The sequence below is a fragment of the Mus caroli genome, chromosome 1 (assembly GCF_900094665.2).
Source record: "Mus caroli chromosome 1, CAROLI_EIJ_v1.1, whole genome shotgun sequence".
Lineage (NCBI taxonomy): Eukaryota > Metazoa > Chordata > Mammalia > Rodentia > Muridae > Mus > Mus caroli.
Genome location: NC_034570.1, coordinates 143,853,024 through 143,869,168, shown reverse-complemented (window position 1 = coordinate 143,869,168; position 16,145 = coordinate 143,853,024). Strand labels below are relative to the sequence as shown.

General features: G+C 45.4%; 2 protein-coding genes across 3 annotated transcripts in view; one reads left to right on the top strand and one right to left on the bottom strand.

Annotated features, from left to right (window-relative positions):
• The window catches only part of Lamc2 (laminin subunit gamma 2), a 62,457-nt gene extending 59,466 nt beyond the window's left edge, over positions 1-2,991 (top strand). The window contains exon 24 of the mRNA XM_021170094.1: positions 1,454-2,991. Within this exon, the coding sequence (XP_021025753.1) occupies positions 1,454-1,707 (254 nt within the window). The 3' untranslated portion in view covers positions 1,708-2,991. The remainder of the gene's footprint in view (positions 1-1,453) is intronic.
• Positions 2,992-9,301: 6,310 nt separating this feature from the next.
• Nmnat2 (nicotinamide nucleotide adenylyltransferase 2) overlaps positions 9,302-16,145 on the bottom strand; it is a 161,229-nt gene continuing 154,385 nt past the window's right edge. Inside the window, exons 9-12 of one of the 2 annotated variants that reach the window (XR_003837781.1) lie at positions 13,882-13,983; positions 13,678-13,745; positions 9,551-10,325; positions 9,302-9,483 (exon numbers count right to left, since the gene is read on the bottom strand). Coding sequence is in view for 1 of the 2 variants with exons in the window: in XM_021171942.2 (XP_021027601.1) it covers positions 10,223-10,325; positions 13,678-13,745; positions 13,882-13,983 (273 nt within the window). In the remaining variant the exon portion in view is untranslated. Of the gene's footprint in view, positions 10,326-13,677; positions 13,746-13,881; positions 13,984-16,145 lie in introns of both variants that reach the window. The other variant, XM_021171942.2, reaches the window with a different exon arrangement.

The following is a 16,145-nucleotide window of genomic DNA, read 5'->3' as shown; positions in this document are numbered from 1 at the left end:
AATTGCAATGCCTGACTGCCTCATGGAGGATTATCACTGACAGGCCAGTATTGTCTGTGCTGTTACACTAATGGGTCTATTTGTGATCCAGTAAGCCCCAGAGAGTAAAATGTCCTCTAAAGATGAAAGATAAGATCTCCCCAGTTAAGATTTTAGCAGCATGGGCTAGCATTCTAAAGAATGGTAATGAAATTAATGGGGCCTTTAAAGGGAACATGAGTGGGAGGGAGGGTGGTAGGAAGTGCTAACCATTTACTACCTGTCAGGGACTGTGCCAGGAGCTCTCAGGGCATGACCATTTAAGTCTTGTTAGCATTTGGGGAGATGGGTTTTATTATTGTGCTTCACATGGGGGTAAACCAAGGATGCACAGCACCCAGTAAACAGTGGGGCGGGGCTTCCCCTGAGATCCGTGTCTCCCTCCTTGTTCCTGTCCTGTTCTCTTCCTGAATGTGGCTTCCCGTACACATTACTTCACTCCCAAGCTCACTCATTTGCTGTGCTGGGACACAACCCCTAATTCTTGAAGTTTTCCCTGAAGGGTCCATCGGGTCAGTATTTTTCACTGTGGTATAACTTCTACTTTAGGCAGTCTCTTGAGTTTGGGGGTAATAGCTCATTAAGTGCGCTCAGTATAATAAGCTCAGTATAATAAGCTCAAATCCTAGAATTGACTCTCACAAGTTTTCCTCTGGCCTTTGTACATGTTCTGTGGCATATGTACACACACACACATCAGGAGGAGGCAAATCCTATCACTGAGGCTCAGACACATGAGGCAGCCCGACCTTGAGTGTGAACCCACTGGGAAGTACTTAATCTACTTGAACTAAATGTATATGACCTGGTACTCTCATGTTGACATTGGTTTTATAGAGTGTACAGGTAGAAATGCCATGGCATTTGTTATAAATGGAATGAGCAGACATGGAGCCAGAATGAAGTCATGCCTCTTTCCCTAGCAGCTGGAATCCATCCTCCAAAGAGCTAAGGACACCCTGGCCTTTGTAAACCCTGTGGCTCAGCCTATTTCTAAAGGTCTCCTAATATAAAACAGCAAGATACTTCCTCGGGGTGATACAGAAAGTCTGTTTGGAGTTAGTTTAGATCCCAGGGGTGAGCTATGCTAGACCTCAGACAACTTTCAGCCCCTTATAACCTTCAGCCTTCTCAGCTCACCGATCCGTTATCTCAACCAAATAGAACTCGGAACTTCATTGGCTACACTATGGAGCTTAGTCTTGAACTAGGCTGTTCATAGCACAGACGCAGGCCTCATGTTCTTAGGAAGATTTCTACTTCATTCTTAATTGAAAGTGAGGCCATCTCAGTGTATGGCAAGCTGTTTTCTCTGGGCAGAGTTTGTTAGGATCTCAGAAGGGCCGGTGCATGTGTTCCTCGAGGTCTCGAGACAGCTTGTCTCTACTAACATCCTTCTTGTTCCCTAAAACAGACCAGCCTGGCAGTGTGGATGAAAAAGGGATGATGCTATTAGAACAAGAGCTTTTCCAAGCCAAGACCCAGATCAACAGTCGACTTCGGCCCTTGATGTCTGACCTGGAGGAGAGGGTGCGTCGGCAGAGGAACCACCTCCATCTGCTGGAGACCAGCATAGATGGAATTCTAGCTGATGTGAAGAACCTAGAGAACATTCGAGACAACCTGCCCCCAGGCTGCTACAATACTCAAGCTCTTGAGCAACAGTGAAGTTGTCATAGAGATTTGTCCACTGTGGTGAAAGGACACAGACCTCAGGGGTCAGGAGCCATCTCGTGTGGATGGGCTGGGCTCAGGCTATCTGAACACATTTAATGGGTTTGTTCAGGTCTATTGGACCTGATTCCATCCCTGAGACCATGGGCGGGTGGATGTCTTCCTGTACCAATATAATACTGTTTGCTTCCTGGTGCTGGCAGTGAGGCAGATAGCGTTGAGTATGAGATTGATCAAGGACCAACAAATGCTGAGCTCAGAACAGTGACAAACTGAATTCTGGGATATAGAAAGTCCTGCTGCTATGTCAGGACAAGAGATCTAATCCCGCTGTGGCCAGTAAAGTACTCTTGCTTCACCCACTAGATGTTTTTGTCCACCACATTTCCTCCAGTGCCCACCCAATACATGAGTATGTCCTCCACTTCATGCTGAGTGCAGAGAGCAGTGATGGGTATAGACCTGGAAATCTGGTCCATGTGGAGCAGTGGTGCCCGCTGCCACCCCTCACCTTCATGCTCTCGGCCTGAGTGTGACAGCCTTTCTCCTAATGGTGCGAACAACTCAGAGGCTATATTTTTTATGAAAGCATCTTTTACCAGCCAAGCAATCATTGGGAAAGTATTTCCTTTGAGTTTCAAAGTGATATAAGAAAATGTGTCCTGGGCACTAAAGGAAGTGGAGTTATCTAAAAGATATATTCATCATAATCCAGTCTTCTTTGGAAACACTAAAACTCATATACATCTGTGTATTGTATCTTATTTTCTCTTTCTCCCTAAATCAGGGATAATCCAACCTTCTAACATATATTTATTGAGTCACTACTGTGTGCCAGGGGTGAATGGATCAGTATGGACAGTCTCTACTCTCATGGAGTTGAGTGTCTAGTGAGAAGAACAAATATTAGAATAAGTAAATGGAAACTCCCATGCCTTGTTCATCTCATGTGATATTTATTGCAGTCACCCACCCTTTGGTTTGAAACCTCTTTTCTTAATAATGTGTTGCAAGACATTCCCATGAGGGTACTTGAGTTAGGGCAAAGTTGAGATCGCTCTGAGTTGTACACATTTCTCTATGTTCCAGCTGTCTCTCCACCCCTTCCCACAACACACTGTTGCCACAGACGGTTGCATCAGGGCAATACCAGTGGGAATTGCTGAAGGAACCGAGGCACTGGGACCTCAGTTTGGAAGACCTGTACTGTCTCACCTCTGTATCTCCTTGTCTTTTCATGGATGTGTATTAAATAAAGAAGGAGTGTTAGATGCTGGGGCTGAGTTTCTGATTTTATTAAACTCTTAGTTGGGGGTGGAAGGATGGGGAGTGAACATCCCACCCTGAGGTTGACAGCTCTAGACTTAACATCTTCAATCCCTCAGAGCACTACTTTGCCCTTTCCAACTATGAGAACATCTCTTAAGATTTAGATGATGCTGTATCCTACGCATGAATAATTATCCTAGAGTAACCCAAACTGGGTGGAGGTGATAATTAATATTCTTGCCCTTTTCAGCTACCATAAAATAAAGGTAAAATGCAGTTCATGGTATATATATATGTGGTGCCTTCCAATAAATTACAATTCAGTAAGTTAAGGCCTCAATTGTTTTTTACCCAAGGAGATGAGAAAAGGATTGTGCTTTGTCCTCAGTGACCCCTAAGTTATGGGAGGTCTGACGACTTGGTCCTTTGTGGAAGTAGTCTGATAATTCTATCTGGGAATACTCAGTTCCGTGGCTTACAAGCTTCCTGCAGTAATTTAAGCCCTGCCATTTTTAATATATGACTTCTAGGACTGCCTTGGGAGGGGGAGGAAGAGAAAGAACAGGATGACACATGGGAAGCCGTTGTAGGCCAGGATTATTATCATTTGCAAAGGGTTCCTTAAAAGGAAGCCATTTTTCAGTGGCAAATCTACACCATGAAAGGGGGTACACGCTGCTGGTTAGCTATGTCTCGGCAATCATAGATTCTCCACTGGATGGATAGTTACAGAAGTTATGAGTGTGGGTCAGTTGGTGGAGTTCCTACCTAGCATGAAAAATGCCCCGGATCTGGTCCCCAGCACCAAATAAAACAACAGGCTATGGTCACACAGCTGAAATTCCAGGACTCTGAGGGTCGAGGCAGGAGGATCAATAATTATTACCCTTGGCCTCATAGTGAGTTTGAGGCTAGCCTGGGATACACGAGACCACATCTCAAAAAAAAAAAAAAAGTTTTAAGGATGTTCTTCTTGGCAAATGGCAGAGATCTCGGTAGAGATGGTCAGTGAGAAGTGACTATCGGGACGGCTGGAATAGAGACGACATCCTCGTCTTCTGAGGACCTGGAAAACTGGCCCTAAGGAAAAGAAGGCTGTGGCTAAGAGGTGCCTACCCCGAGCCTAGGGTTAGTCCTGATCTGACCCTGCCGATGAAAGGACATTTTGTTTTCTGAGTTCTTGTCATTCATTACTCATTTCTTCTATGTCTCCCCTGGGAGTTTCTGGTAACTGTGCTCTTGGTAGACTGTTACACCCAACCTTATCTACTGCAGCTCATAGCCAACGAGAGGGGCAGAAACAAAACTGCCCACAGAGGCTGACTCCTTAGCCGATGTAGTTCTGATGTTCTTCCAGGATGTGGTTTCCTTCTAGGACTCTACGGAGGGCAGAGAAAAGGGTCAAAAGGTACTCAATCCTGTCCACTGTTTGGACCAAATCTCAAGGACCGAGACTGTGTTTATTGGTCTTCTTTTACATGTTTTGCAAGCTCATGGGAATGTTATGCATTTGTAGTGTGTTTTAATTTTCCCACTTGGAAAAGAGTCGTTTCTTTCTACCTTCTTTATACTATTGGCCACGTTGAACTTCTTGTGAAATTCTAAAATGTAAAGCTTCAAGATGGGTCGTAAGGGGAGAAATTCATATGACTGATATTTTGTATTTCATACACACACACACACACACATACACACACACACATATATATGTTGGTATAAGTTATCAAACTGAACCAGTGTTTGTATTTAATTTTAAACATACTTGTCATCATGCGCTCAGGATGGGGGAGGTGCTATAGTTAGCTTTGTGAGGAAAACAGCAAACATAAACACAAGTGACCAATTTACAGGGCATATTGAGCTTCTTTAAGATGTGACGTGAAACCCCTCATGGATACACAAAGCTGGCTATTCTCAGTTTAAAGAAGCAAGAGGAAGAAGAGGAATAGACAGAGGGGAGGGGGAGAGAAAGGAGGAGGGTGGGGAGGAGGAAGTAGAGGAGGAGGAGGACCTAAGAATCCTAAAGGCAGAACGATCACGGAACGGAACAGAATGAATCTGACAAGCATCTAAACCCTTAGCTTGGAACAGGGACATGCTGTTTCATCTCCTGAGTCACAGCTGAGGTTTGGGAAGCCATAACTGACGACCACGCCTCAGACCCAGCCAAGCCGGGTTATCAATGAACAAATTGGTCTGTCTTGCTCATTTGTGCTGCCAAAGGAAATTGTAAGCTTGACCGTTCCTCAGGGAAGAACTTTTATACTGAAAATCTAGGCAAGTTTTTACTTTTCACAAATATATTTTTACTTCCTAATGTACTAATTTTATTAAAGAACCAAAATTTCCAGTCTTGGTAACACACCAACTAGAATTCCAGTACTAGGGAGGTTGGGTCAGGAGAATCAGGAATTCAAGGTTATCCTTAGCAACAGAGCAAACTGGAGGCCAGCCAGGGCCACATAAGACTGCCTCAGAAAATTGATCAAACAAATAACTGTAATTAACCAAGAGTGGACTATTGGTCAGGACCTTAAGATTAATTTTTTTAAATCATTTTTTAGAATGTGTTTATGTGTGTGTGCAGATGAGTTCATGTGTACCATTTGAATACAGTGCTCACAGAGGTCAGAAAAAGGCATTGGAGTTACAGACAGTTGGGAACTACCATATAGGGATGGGGAATTGAACCCTGGTCCTCTGTGAGAGCAGCAGTGCTCTTGACTGATGAGCATACATCTCTCTACTCTGTAGGGGTTGCTTTTCTTAAACTGAGAAAACTTAGGCACAATTTACAAATTACCCTCCTCTGTAGAGGGTGGAGCTGATAATCATGTGTTGCTTGCAACCCTGACCAAGACCCTCGGGGTTGGGGGTGGAGGGTGGTAAGAAGTGCAGGGTCAACACCACAGACTCCAGGAGTCAGGCAAGTGGCAAAAGCAGACAGGTTTATTGCAGGAACTAGACAAACCCCTTCTAGCATCTCATTGGCTCTCAAGTAGCCAGATGTGGCATTGTCTCTTTCTCATTGGCTTGATCCATCGTCTGATCCAGCCTCAGGGGTCTCTAGCCATACAGGCAGATCTAGGTTGGCTTGGGAAGAAAGTATCAGAGGTGCATGATCAGTTCATCCTGTAATCATGGTGTGTTTGTGTGTGTGTGTGTGTGTGTGTGTACAACTCACCGGGATTGGTTCTCTCCTTCAGTCATGAAGATTCTAGGGATTGAACTCATGTTGTCAGGGGTGACAGCAAGTCCTTCCTCACTGACCCCTCTGGTTTCTGTCACATGTGGCATCAGCTGGACTAGGCAGGGCATCACTTACTCTGGGCATGTTTTTACAACTGTTCTCTCCCACCAAGTAACAGTAGGCAGAAGAAGTGATTACTTTTCAGAGTGACTCACAGGGAAGTTTCTGGACAAAGACACAAGACTCTAGTAGCATTGTCTGATTTATTAACATAATTGAAACATTTTGCTGATAAAACTCTTGCCCACGACTATCCTAGCAACAGAACTCTACTCAAAAATATTTCACTGTGAAATGGTATTTGCAACTCGAATGCAGTTTTTATTGAGTTGACTTCCATAAAGCAAATCTCACTCTTAAATTAGCAGATATGATTTTTTAAAAAATTAAAAAAAAAGCTTCCTTCCTCCCCATTCCAACCCACGAGGATCGAGATGAGCTGTGTGCCCTGGGACTCCACTGAAGGTGATGGGAAAGGGCTGCAGTCTAACTAACTAGAACAGGCTACTAGGACACTTCCAAATGCACACTACACAGAAACCACATCAAGAGTGGAATTCACCAGTCAGCTCACAGGACAGTACAGGTTGGATCAGCGTGGCAGAGTACACCCATCCTCATTACAATAGGATATCTCTAAGGTGTCCTACCTACATGCACTATAAAGTCTTCCCATCTCCACTCTTTGTAGCCCTCCTGCTGTAACACAAGGAGAGGTCCTGAGATTGTCCCATCCTGGTTTTACATTGCTGCTTTTGTTTTGAGACAAGGTCTTCTGTGCCCAGAGGCTGGGCTTGAACCCCTGGTCCTCCTGCCTCCACCTCTCAGTGCTGGGATCACAGGTATGTGCCACCACACCTGGTGTTGCATTACTTTTAAAAATAGGAACACAAATACATAGACATGCTTCTCTCAGTCCCCTACAAGCATGTATGAGAACATCGGGGGTGGGGGTGAGGGTGAGGGTGGGGGCTCCCTAAAATCCTCTGGCTTTTGATACAGTTTGATTATCAAGTTTTACTTCCCACTTATTTGAATAGAGTGTTCATGAATCCTTTTAGAGATCCTGAAACTGGAGACTAGAACATGTAGCCAAGCCAAAACAGGAAGGCCAGTGTCTCTAAGACTTCAGCTGTGAATTCAGGCACTTCAGTAAGAGACTTCCCTTGCTGGTCCAATGTACATTCAAGGAAAGTGAAAGCCAGGAGCCCAGAGGCTACCTGGGATAGGGAGTGTGTGACTCAGACAATTAATCCAGGGAGGCCCAACCTCATTCCTTAAGGAGAGGGTTATTAAAGTTTCCGTCCTCTCTGTTCTATCAGCCGCTTAAAAAAAAAATGGCAGGGACATTAAAAATGGCAGGCAGCAGTAAATGATGGGATCACTCCAGTTTGTGTCTTTCTTACCATCTCTGTGCCATGCCAGTAATAGGCTAGCTCTCACAATGGGTCCCCAAAGACAGACCCAAAAGTCACCCTGATGACACCTGAGGCACCACTTATAAACTGTCTTTTTGGTGTTGGCCACGGTAGGTCACAGTCACATTGTGCTTCCCACAGGGGCAGGGGTGGGGGACACGGGGGTGGGGTCCTCTACCCTTGATCCAACAACGAGAGAAAGAGACAGAGAAGTGAATGGACAATCCCACCCGGATGGGGACTCACTTCTGTTTGTTAAGGGGAAACCATTTTAACACGCCTTAACAAGATACCATCTGCCCACCTGTTTCCCAGAAATGCACTTCTTCTATGTGATTCTTTTCTTAGCTCCCCTCTCCTTCCTTCCCTGTTCTGAGCTGCCTGTTGCCCCCTGAGGCTGCTGGGCTAACCTGGATCCTTATCCCAGGCTGTGGACTGAATGAAGCTCAACAAGAGTTCAGAAGAAGCCGGGCGTGGTGGCGCACGCCTTTAATCCCAGCACTCGGGAGGCAGAGGCAGGCGGATTTCTGAGTTCGAGGCCAGCCTGGTCTACAAAGTGAGTTCCAGGACAGCCAGAGCTACACAGAGAAACCCTGTCTCGAAAAACCAAAAAAAAAAAAAAAAAAAAAAAAAAAAAAAAAAAAGAGTTCAGAAGAGAAACACAGTGAACCAAAGGAACAAAATGGAAGTAGCCTTGCTGGGGTCTGCTCTTGTGAAGCCATGTCAGCTCTAGAGCCTTCATAAACCCATGTCTCCCCGCAGGCAATCCAGCTCCTGGTTTTCTTTTGTCTAGGGAAGCAACATCTTCTCATCATACTTCCCAGGATGCACTGAGTGATCCTGGACCAGACACTGACTCCCGGGGTCTCTGCTCCCTTGTTTTCAAATAAGAACCCGGGAGCAGATGGGTCATGCAGGTTTTCTCTATTTTTCCATGACTTTTAGTCAAACACTGGACTTCTCGATTATAGAAATAATCTCCTCCCTCCTTCTACAGTCTAAAGAAAAACCACAGCTCTGGAGATGCCCTATACGCTTCTGTTGACCCAGCTTCTTCCTCCTGAAGTCAGCGGAGGAGGTGGGAGGGAAAGCCAAGGCAAAAAGCATCACCCCTGATCCAGTCCCACCTGGGCCATGTTGATGTTAGAAATTAAAATGTAGCCTGACACTCAGGAGCTGTTCCCCATGAACAACCAGAAACCCAAGAGCCAGAGGCTGAAAGGCAAACACAAAACGCAAAAGTCATTCCCCACGAGCTCTCCAGGCAGGACATGAGTATCTTGTCCAGTCTTGAACTGTCTTCAGAGGTAGAGAGAAGGGGAGGACATTGAGGAGAAATGGGGAGAAACAGGAGAAACAGGAGAGACTGCTCTTGTGTGTCAGGGAGACCTCCCAGGGCATTGACTGCTGGGCTCTGCAGAAGACAGGTAGGGCCAGCTCAGAAACAAGGCTGATTGCTTTGCAAGAAGGAAAGGGCTTTGGGCACAGCCTGGCAAGCTCAAGTGGAGTGGGTGGGGATCATGAATTCTCAGGGTAACAAACTGCATTCTCCCAGATCATCCTGGACTTATAGCTCCTAGCCAAATGGGCAATAAATAATGCCAATTAGCAAAGCATCTTTTCAGTCAAGTGGGTTCTTAGCATGTTTTCAAAAAAAAAAAAAAAAAAAAGAATGGATTATCAGGACTTAGTCTTGCCTTTCGTGGTTCCTCTCACCAACAGGAACATGCCTTAGCATGACCTCCGAGGGCTTTTGCTCTCTGCAAATGCCTGGTTGGCCGAGAACCCACTCAGTGCTACTGGTCAGACACACAGCATCAAGACCACGATCATCTGAAACCAGGGACTCAAATTCTGAGAAACCCTACTCTTCCCAGACTTGTGTACCAGGTTTCAGAACCTGAAAGTCTTACTCTTGACCAAAGGGGTCTGGGGATGCTGCTGCTGGTGTGCTGTGTGTGCTCTGTGTGTGTGTGTGTGTGTGTGTGTGTGTGTGTGTGTATGTGTGTGTGTATGTGTGTTGGAAAAGCAGAGAGGCTCTGCCTTCTTTCCTGGATGTGGCCCTCCGCACTTACAAGTGCTGAGACTGGCTATAGTGTCCTATCAGAAGGGAAGTAAACCACAGGAGAGCATCAAGACTACAAACAAACAAACACTCACACACACACTGATTTCATCCAAATTCTACAAGAAGTGGACAAAGAAAAAGAAAAGAAAAATAGCCCTTTGTGGTAAAGGGCATGCTGGGAAGGCGAGGGCCTGAGCCATGTCCCCAGAGCATGCTGGGATACGGACACCAGTACATCTCCAAGGGCTGCACTTTCCCCAACTCCCACCCTGTTCCCTTACCCACCCCCAACCCGCAGACTAGAGGAAAGTTTGTCCAAAGATGACTGTGGAATGGGGTATGCCACGGTTCTTCGCAGGCCCTCCACACTGTGGGGGTTAGGTCAGCCAGTGGGGAGAACAGTCAAGATGAAGACAGAGAAACAGAGAGGCAGGAGAGAAACCGGGGTCTGACAGTGTGTTGGCAGAGGACACGGGGAGAGTAGAGCAGAGAGCTGGGTATCTGCTAGCCCGAGGCGTTGATGTACAGCTGACTCTTGAGGATATAATCGATGACTGGCTGGGACAGGTAATCCACAACATGGCCGTCCCCATGCTGCAGGGCCAGCCTGTAGAAGAAGAAACAACAATCAAGTGGACATCCAGGTCCCAAAGACACCAGAGCCCTGGACGCCCTCTGCCTTTCAGGAAAGGCTCTGCAAGTGCGTCCCAGCGCCCTATCAGCAGCCTTTGCCTGGGTTGAGTGAACAGTATTGCTGGATCCTCATCCCCTGGCACACTGTCCCTCCAAGCCCCACCTCCCCCAGGACACTTTCATCCTGGCCTGCCACTGGGTAGGTGAGAGACCTTACACAAATTATTATTATCATCAAAAAAATATTTTTTACACTTATTTACTTCCCGTGTGTGTGTGTGTGTGTGTGTGTGTGTGTGTGTTGTGGTGTGTGTGTGTATGTCTTAGCATTTGTGTGGAGACCAGAGGGCAATTTGTGGAACTCAGTTTGGTCCTTTACCAGGTGGGTCCTGGGGACTGAACACAGGTCATCAGCCTTGGAACAAACTTCTTTACCTACAGAGCCATTTCATTGGCCCATTGGGCAACTTAGTTAAGCCCTTTTCTTTCGAGTTTCTTCCAGTACAATTAAGGAAACATTTAAGCCAGTGTCATCCAATTATTTAAAGGATGAAATGAGTCACTATCCAAGTGTAGGATTGACATTTTGGCTTCCCCTTTGGGTTGCTCTGCACACTGGTCTCATGAAAATTGGTCTCCTAGAGAATCCTTAGGCTTAAGTTCACCTTTTCCCTATAGGGAGCACTTGGCTGTGGGTCCACGTGACAGCATCAGGTGGAAGATTCCAGGGACAGATGGATTCCTGTATATTTCTTTTCCTCTGGCCTTCTGCTCTCTGCTCATTTCTTATACAACCATCTGAAGATATCATGGAGCCCAGCATGGTGATTGGCTCTCTGCCTTTAATGCAAGCCCCGCCTTTACCTTCCAAGGTGCTTTCTGAAGTGTCTCCCTCCACAACAAAGCTTTCTGAAAAGTAGTCTCCAAACAAACTTCATCAGACTCGGAGGAGAAGCAGAATCTGAGCACAACCAAGAGAATCCTGGTCCGGTTGTCCCAAATGGGACATAGTGGTTTGTATGGCTTGGAGGCTGAGGAGCAGCCACGTTGGAATCAAAGCCCTCTCCCCTTCATTGCCCACTGCCCTAGCCTCCCAGAGGCTGCTGCTCTTGCAATTGTCTCTGTAACTGTCTTCTAAGGGAAGAAGTCCAGTAGACGATTTAAGTCCTTGGTTCATTGGCTTCTCTGAACCCTGTGACTAGATGCCAAGGCTCTCCACCTTGGCACTCTTCTTCCTCTGCTCCTGGGCATCCCTGCTGGGGGCTTCTGATTGTTCCTTGGTCTTTACATAATGCTAGTAAGTTTGCCACGCTTTTGATCGCTGCTTTCTCTTCAATGCTTGACTCTGTGAATTCATCTAGATCTGGGCTTTTTAAAAGTTAATTAATTAAGTAGCATGTGTGTATGAGAGACTGTGTGTTCCCCAGTGCAAGAGTAGGTCTTTCCTTCCATGAGGTATAATCCAGGGATTGAACTCGGGCCTTTAGGCTTATCAGCAAGGGCCTCTTTACCTACTGAGCCATCTCATTTTACCTGACATTTATGCTCATGGCCCTCAGTTTATACTTCCAAACCTTTAAGTCCTATCTACCTCACAATTTCACAGGACATTTCCACTCAGGGTTTATAGAGGAAAATGTTAACAGTATCTAATATTAATTTCTCCGAGCCCTTTTAGTTTTATTTAGATATATAGTTGCTGAGCAATAAACTGTGTTTTCCAGCCTCCCTCTACCCATGAGCCAGTCGGATGACAAAGAAAATGGTATATACAACTCTAAACCTAGAGTTTCTTTAGTCTTATCTTATGTGTATGGGTATTTTGCTTCCATATACATCTGTGTATCATATGTATACAATGCCTGAGAAGACAAGAAGGCATTGAATCCCCTGGAACTGTAGTTACTGATGGTAGTGAATTGACGTGGGTGCTAAGAATCAAATCTGGGTCTTCTGGGAGAGCAGCCAATGCTCTTAACCACAGAGACATCTCTCCAGCCCCTATTTATTTTTGAGATAGGTTCTTGCTATGCAACCCAGGCTAGCATTGAACTTGTTATCCTCCTGCCTCCACCTCCTGAGTGGAGATGTACCATAGTAGTTGGATTGGTCACCTTCAAGATAAAACATCCTGTCTTGGGCTTCCCCATGTTATTTTCCAATGAGAACAATCTTGGCAGTAGATATGTCTCCAACAATGGAAGCTTCAGAACAAAGAGACCAGATTCAATTCCTTTGGACTTCTGTAAACGAGAACTATACATCTAATTTAGAACTCTTAATATTGAGGCCTTTTTAAAATGGTGGCCTGCCTTATTATACTTTTACTAATAACGCATGGCTTTGCCAGCACTTGGAGCTAAGAGTCTACAAATAAAAACTCCTCTTCTTCCCTCAAGCCAACTAAGACCAGTTAATGTATTGTTTCCTCAAGTAAAAGTAAACACCTGGGGCTGGTGAGATGGCTCAGTGAGTAAGAGCACCCGACTACTTTTCTGAAGGTCCTGAGTTCAAATCCCAGCAACCACATGGTGGCTCACAACCATCCGTAATGAAATCTGGCGCCCTCTTCTGGAGTGTCTGAAGACAGCTACAGTGTACTTACATATAATAAATAAATAAATCTTTAAAAAAAAAAAAAAGTAAACACCTGGGCAGTGGTGGTACACACCTTTAATCCTAGCACTCAGAAGGCAGAGGCAGATGTATCTCTGATTTCAAGGCCAGCCCGGAGTGAGTTCCACAATAGCCAAAGGCTATACAGAGAAACCCTGACTTGAAAACAAAACAAAGCAAAACAAAACAAAGCAAAACAAACAAACAAACAAACAAAGGACCTAGGTATAAATACATGAAGTCCAAAGAGAAGAGTGAACGCTGGCAGCAAGTGCCCACTTGAATCTAAGAGTTGTGTGGTGGTTTGAGTGAGAATTGTTCTATGAGCTCATATGTGTGAATCCTTGGCCTCCAGTTGGTGGGATTGTTTAGAAAGGATTTGGAGGCGTGGCCTTGTTGGAGGAGGTGTGACACTTGGGGCGGGCTTTGAGGTCTCTCTGCCTCAAGACTGTGTCTAAAGATGTATGCTCTCAGCAACTGCTCTAGCAGCCTACCTGCCTGCCTGCCTGCTGCTATGCTCCCCTCCATGACGGTCTCCTTATCTGAAACTTGAAGCTCAAGGAAACGCTTTCTTCTATTAGTTGCCTTGGTCATGGTGTCTTATCAGAGCAATACAAACGTAACTATGACAGGCTGCTTCCACTGACGGAGGAAAGCTATGGAAAAGTTTAAACTTGGCCAAAAGGTCCCTGACCATTTGCTGACCATACCTGCTCTTGGTGGAGCTGACTACAGACATGGGATGGTTGATATCATCCTTCACAACCATGATGTTGTTCTGGAAACAGAGCAGAAAGAACAGGTCACCAATCCCTCTCAGGGGCTACTCTTGTTCCCTCACTCTTCCAGCCTCCCAGAACTTTCAGAAAAGGGCAGTATCTCAGAGGTGTACCAGCAGGGGATGGAGGACTCACTTTGTATTTGCGGAGTATGGAGGAGTGATTCATGATCCGGTCTGTGTCCGCTGCATCCCTGGGTACCACGACGATCCCAAAGTCCCCAACAATCACTTCCATCTGAAGAGAGGGAGGAAGGGGAAGAGGGAAGGAGGAAGTGAGAGAAACAACTTTGGTGAAAGCTGTCACCCCCAACTTCCACCCAAGTGGCCACAACAGAGTAGAGTGACATTCTGTTGATTTGCATGGAACATCAAACATTAGTTTTCAATTTACCTTCTTTGCTCCATCAGTCAGCAACCTGAACCACTGCCAGTAGTCTTGGTAGAATAAGTGAGAACTTTGTCTGGCACAGAGGACGCTTAGGAAATACTTCTAGAATGAATGGATACCCTTTTGTATGTCTGAACAAGGCCTTCCTAATCCTCAAAGCTCTTGTTTGAGTTCACAATGTTGCAGAAAAGCAGGAGTAGCCAGTAAATACACTCACGGGTGAAAGTGATTCTACTGGCCAGCACATTTACCTCGGCCCTCACGGAACAGCAGGAGAGAGACTGTTTTTCTCCCTTCTTTTATATGGCTCGCTCCTGTGCTGTGGGACTCCAGGGCAGCCGTAAGCAGAGACACACTCAGAATGAATCCTTATATGTACAGGTAGTGATAGGGATGCTGGCTAATTTACACAGGGGTCACTTCTGAGGTCAGCCTTTGATAGGAGCTTGATTCATTATGAGAAATAAAATCCTTTAATTACAAACATACAAACTAAATAAACATTTGAGGGAGCGTTGTTGGGAAAGGATTTTGATATGTAGCCTAGGCTAGCCTCAAACCCACCATCCCCTTGCCTTAGCCTTCCAGATGCTGAAGTGACAGGCTTGAGGCATCACATCAGTTCTTTGTTTTTGTTTTTCTAATGACAAATATAACACAAGCTTGGGAAACACAGGAGAAAGAACATAGAAATCAGTCTCAAAAACACTCTCCAGCAGCCACAGTTGACCCAGCATAGCCCAGGGCTTTCTGTCTGTCAAGAGCTGTGTAGATCCACATTATCACTCAACTGCAAAGGAGGCATGAAGTTGTAGCTCAATGGTAGCTTCCCTAGCATGCATGAGGCTCCTGTCCCAAACACTGCAAACAGGAAGAATTAAAAATCGGGGCTGGAGAGATGGCTCAGCAGTTAAGAGACCTGACTGCTCTTCCAGAGGTCCTAAGTTCAATTCCCAGCAACCACATGGTGGCTCATAACCATCTGTAATGGGATCTGATGCCCTCTTCTGATGTGTCTGAAGACAGCTACAGTGTACTCATATACATAAAATAAATCTTTAAAAAAAAAAAGAATTAAAAATCAATTGCTTAAATAGTAATTACCTGCATTCTCTTCTTGTTTTGGATAAGATTTATTTTGTTTTTAAACTTTGTGTATGTGTTTGTGTTTCTCTCTGTCTCTCTGTATGTGTCTCTCCTGCTTTGTGTGTGTGTATGTGTATATTTCTCTCTGTCTCCCCCACGTTATGTGTGTGTGTTTCTCTCTGCCTCTGTGTGTGTGCACATATGCACATACTTGAACGCAAGTGTCTATGAGGGTCAGAAGCTATGCCCCTGGAGCTGGACTTACAGACAGTTGTGAGCAGCCAGATAAGAGTGCTAAGAATCACACTCAGGTCCTCTGTAAAAAGCCACGCACACTCTTAACTACTGAGTCATCTCTCCAGCCCCAACTTGCATTATTTTCATTTATTCATATTTCATATTGCAAGCATTCTACCACATCATGAAGATGACTTGGGAACTAGCCACACGGCTTAGCAGGTACAAGGCCTTTTGGTCAGGTTTGATGACCTGAATTCAGTGCCTGGAACCCACATGGCAGAGGGGGAACCAGCTCCTGCAGCCTGACCTCTGTGCCATGTTCTCCCACACTGAACAGATAAATGAAAAATCATGTGCAAGCGTGGGGGTTGGCCTTCTCTGTGGCTCCTCCTAGTCAGATAGTATGGAACCTTTATAGTTACGTCTGCGTTTTTGCAACCTAATTTATGTACATAACACTTTGATGACTATCTTTATACATAAACCTTTTATCACATCTCTAATTATTTCCTCGGGATAAGAAGTAACATAATTGGCCGGGCGTGGTGGCGCACACCTTTAATCCCAGCACTCAGGAGGCAGAGGCAGGTGGATTTCTGAGTTCGAGCCCAGCCTGGTCTACAAAGTGAGCTCCAGGACAGCCAGAGCTATAAAGAGAAACCCTGTCTCGAAAAACCAAAAAA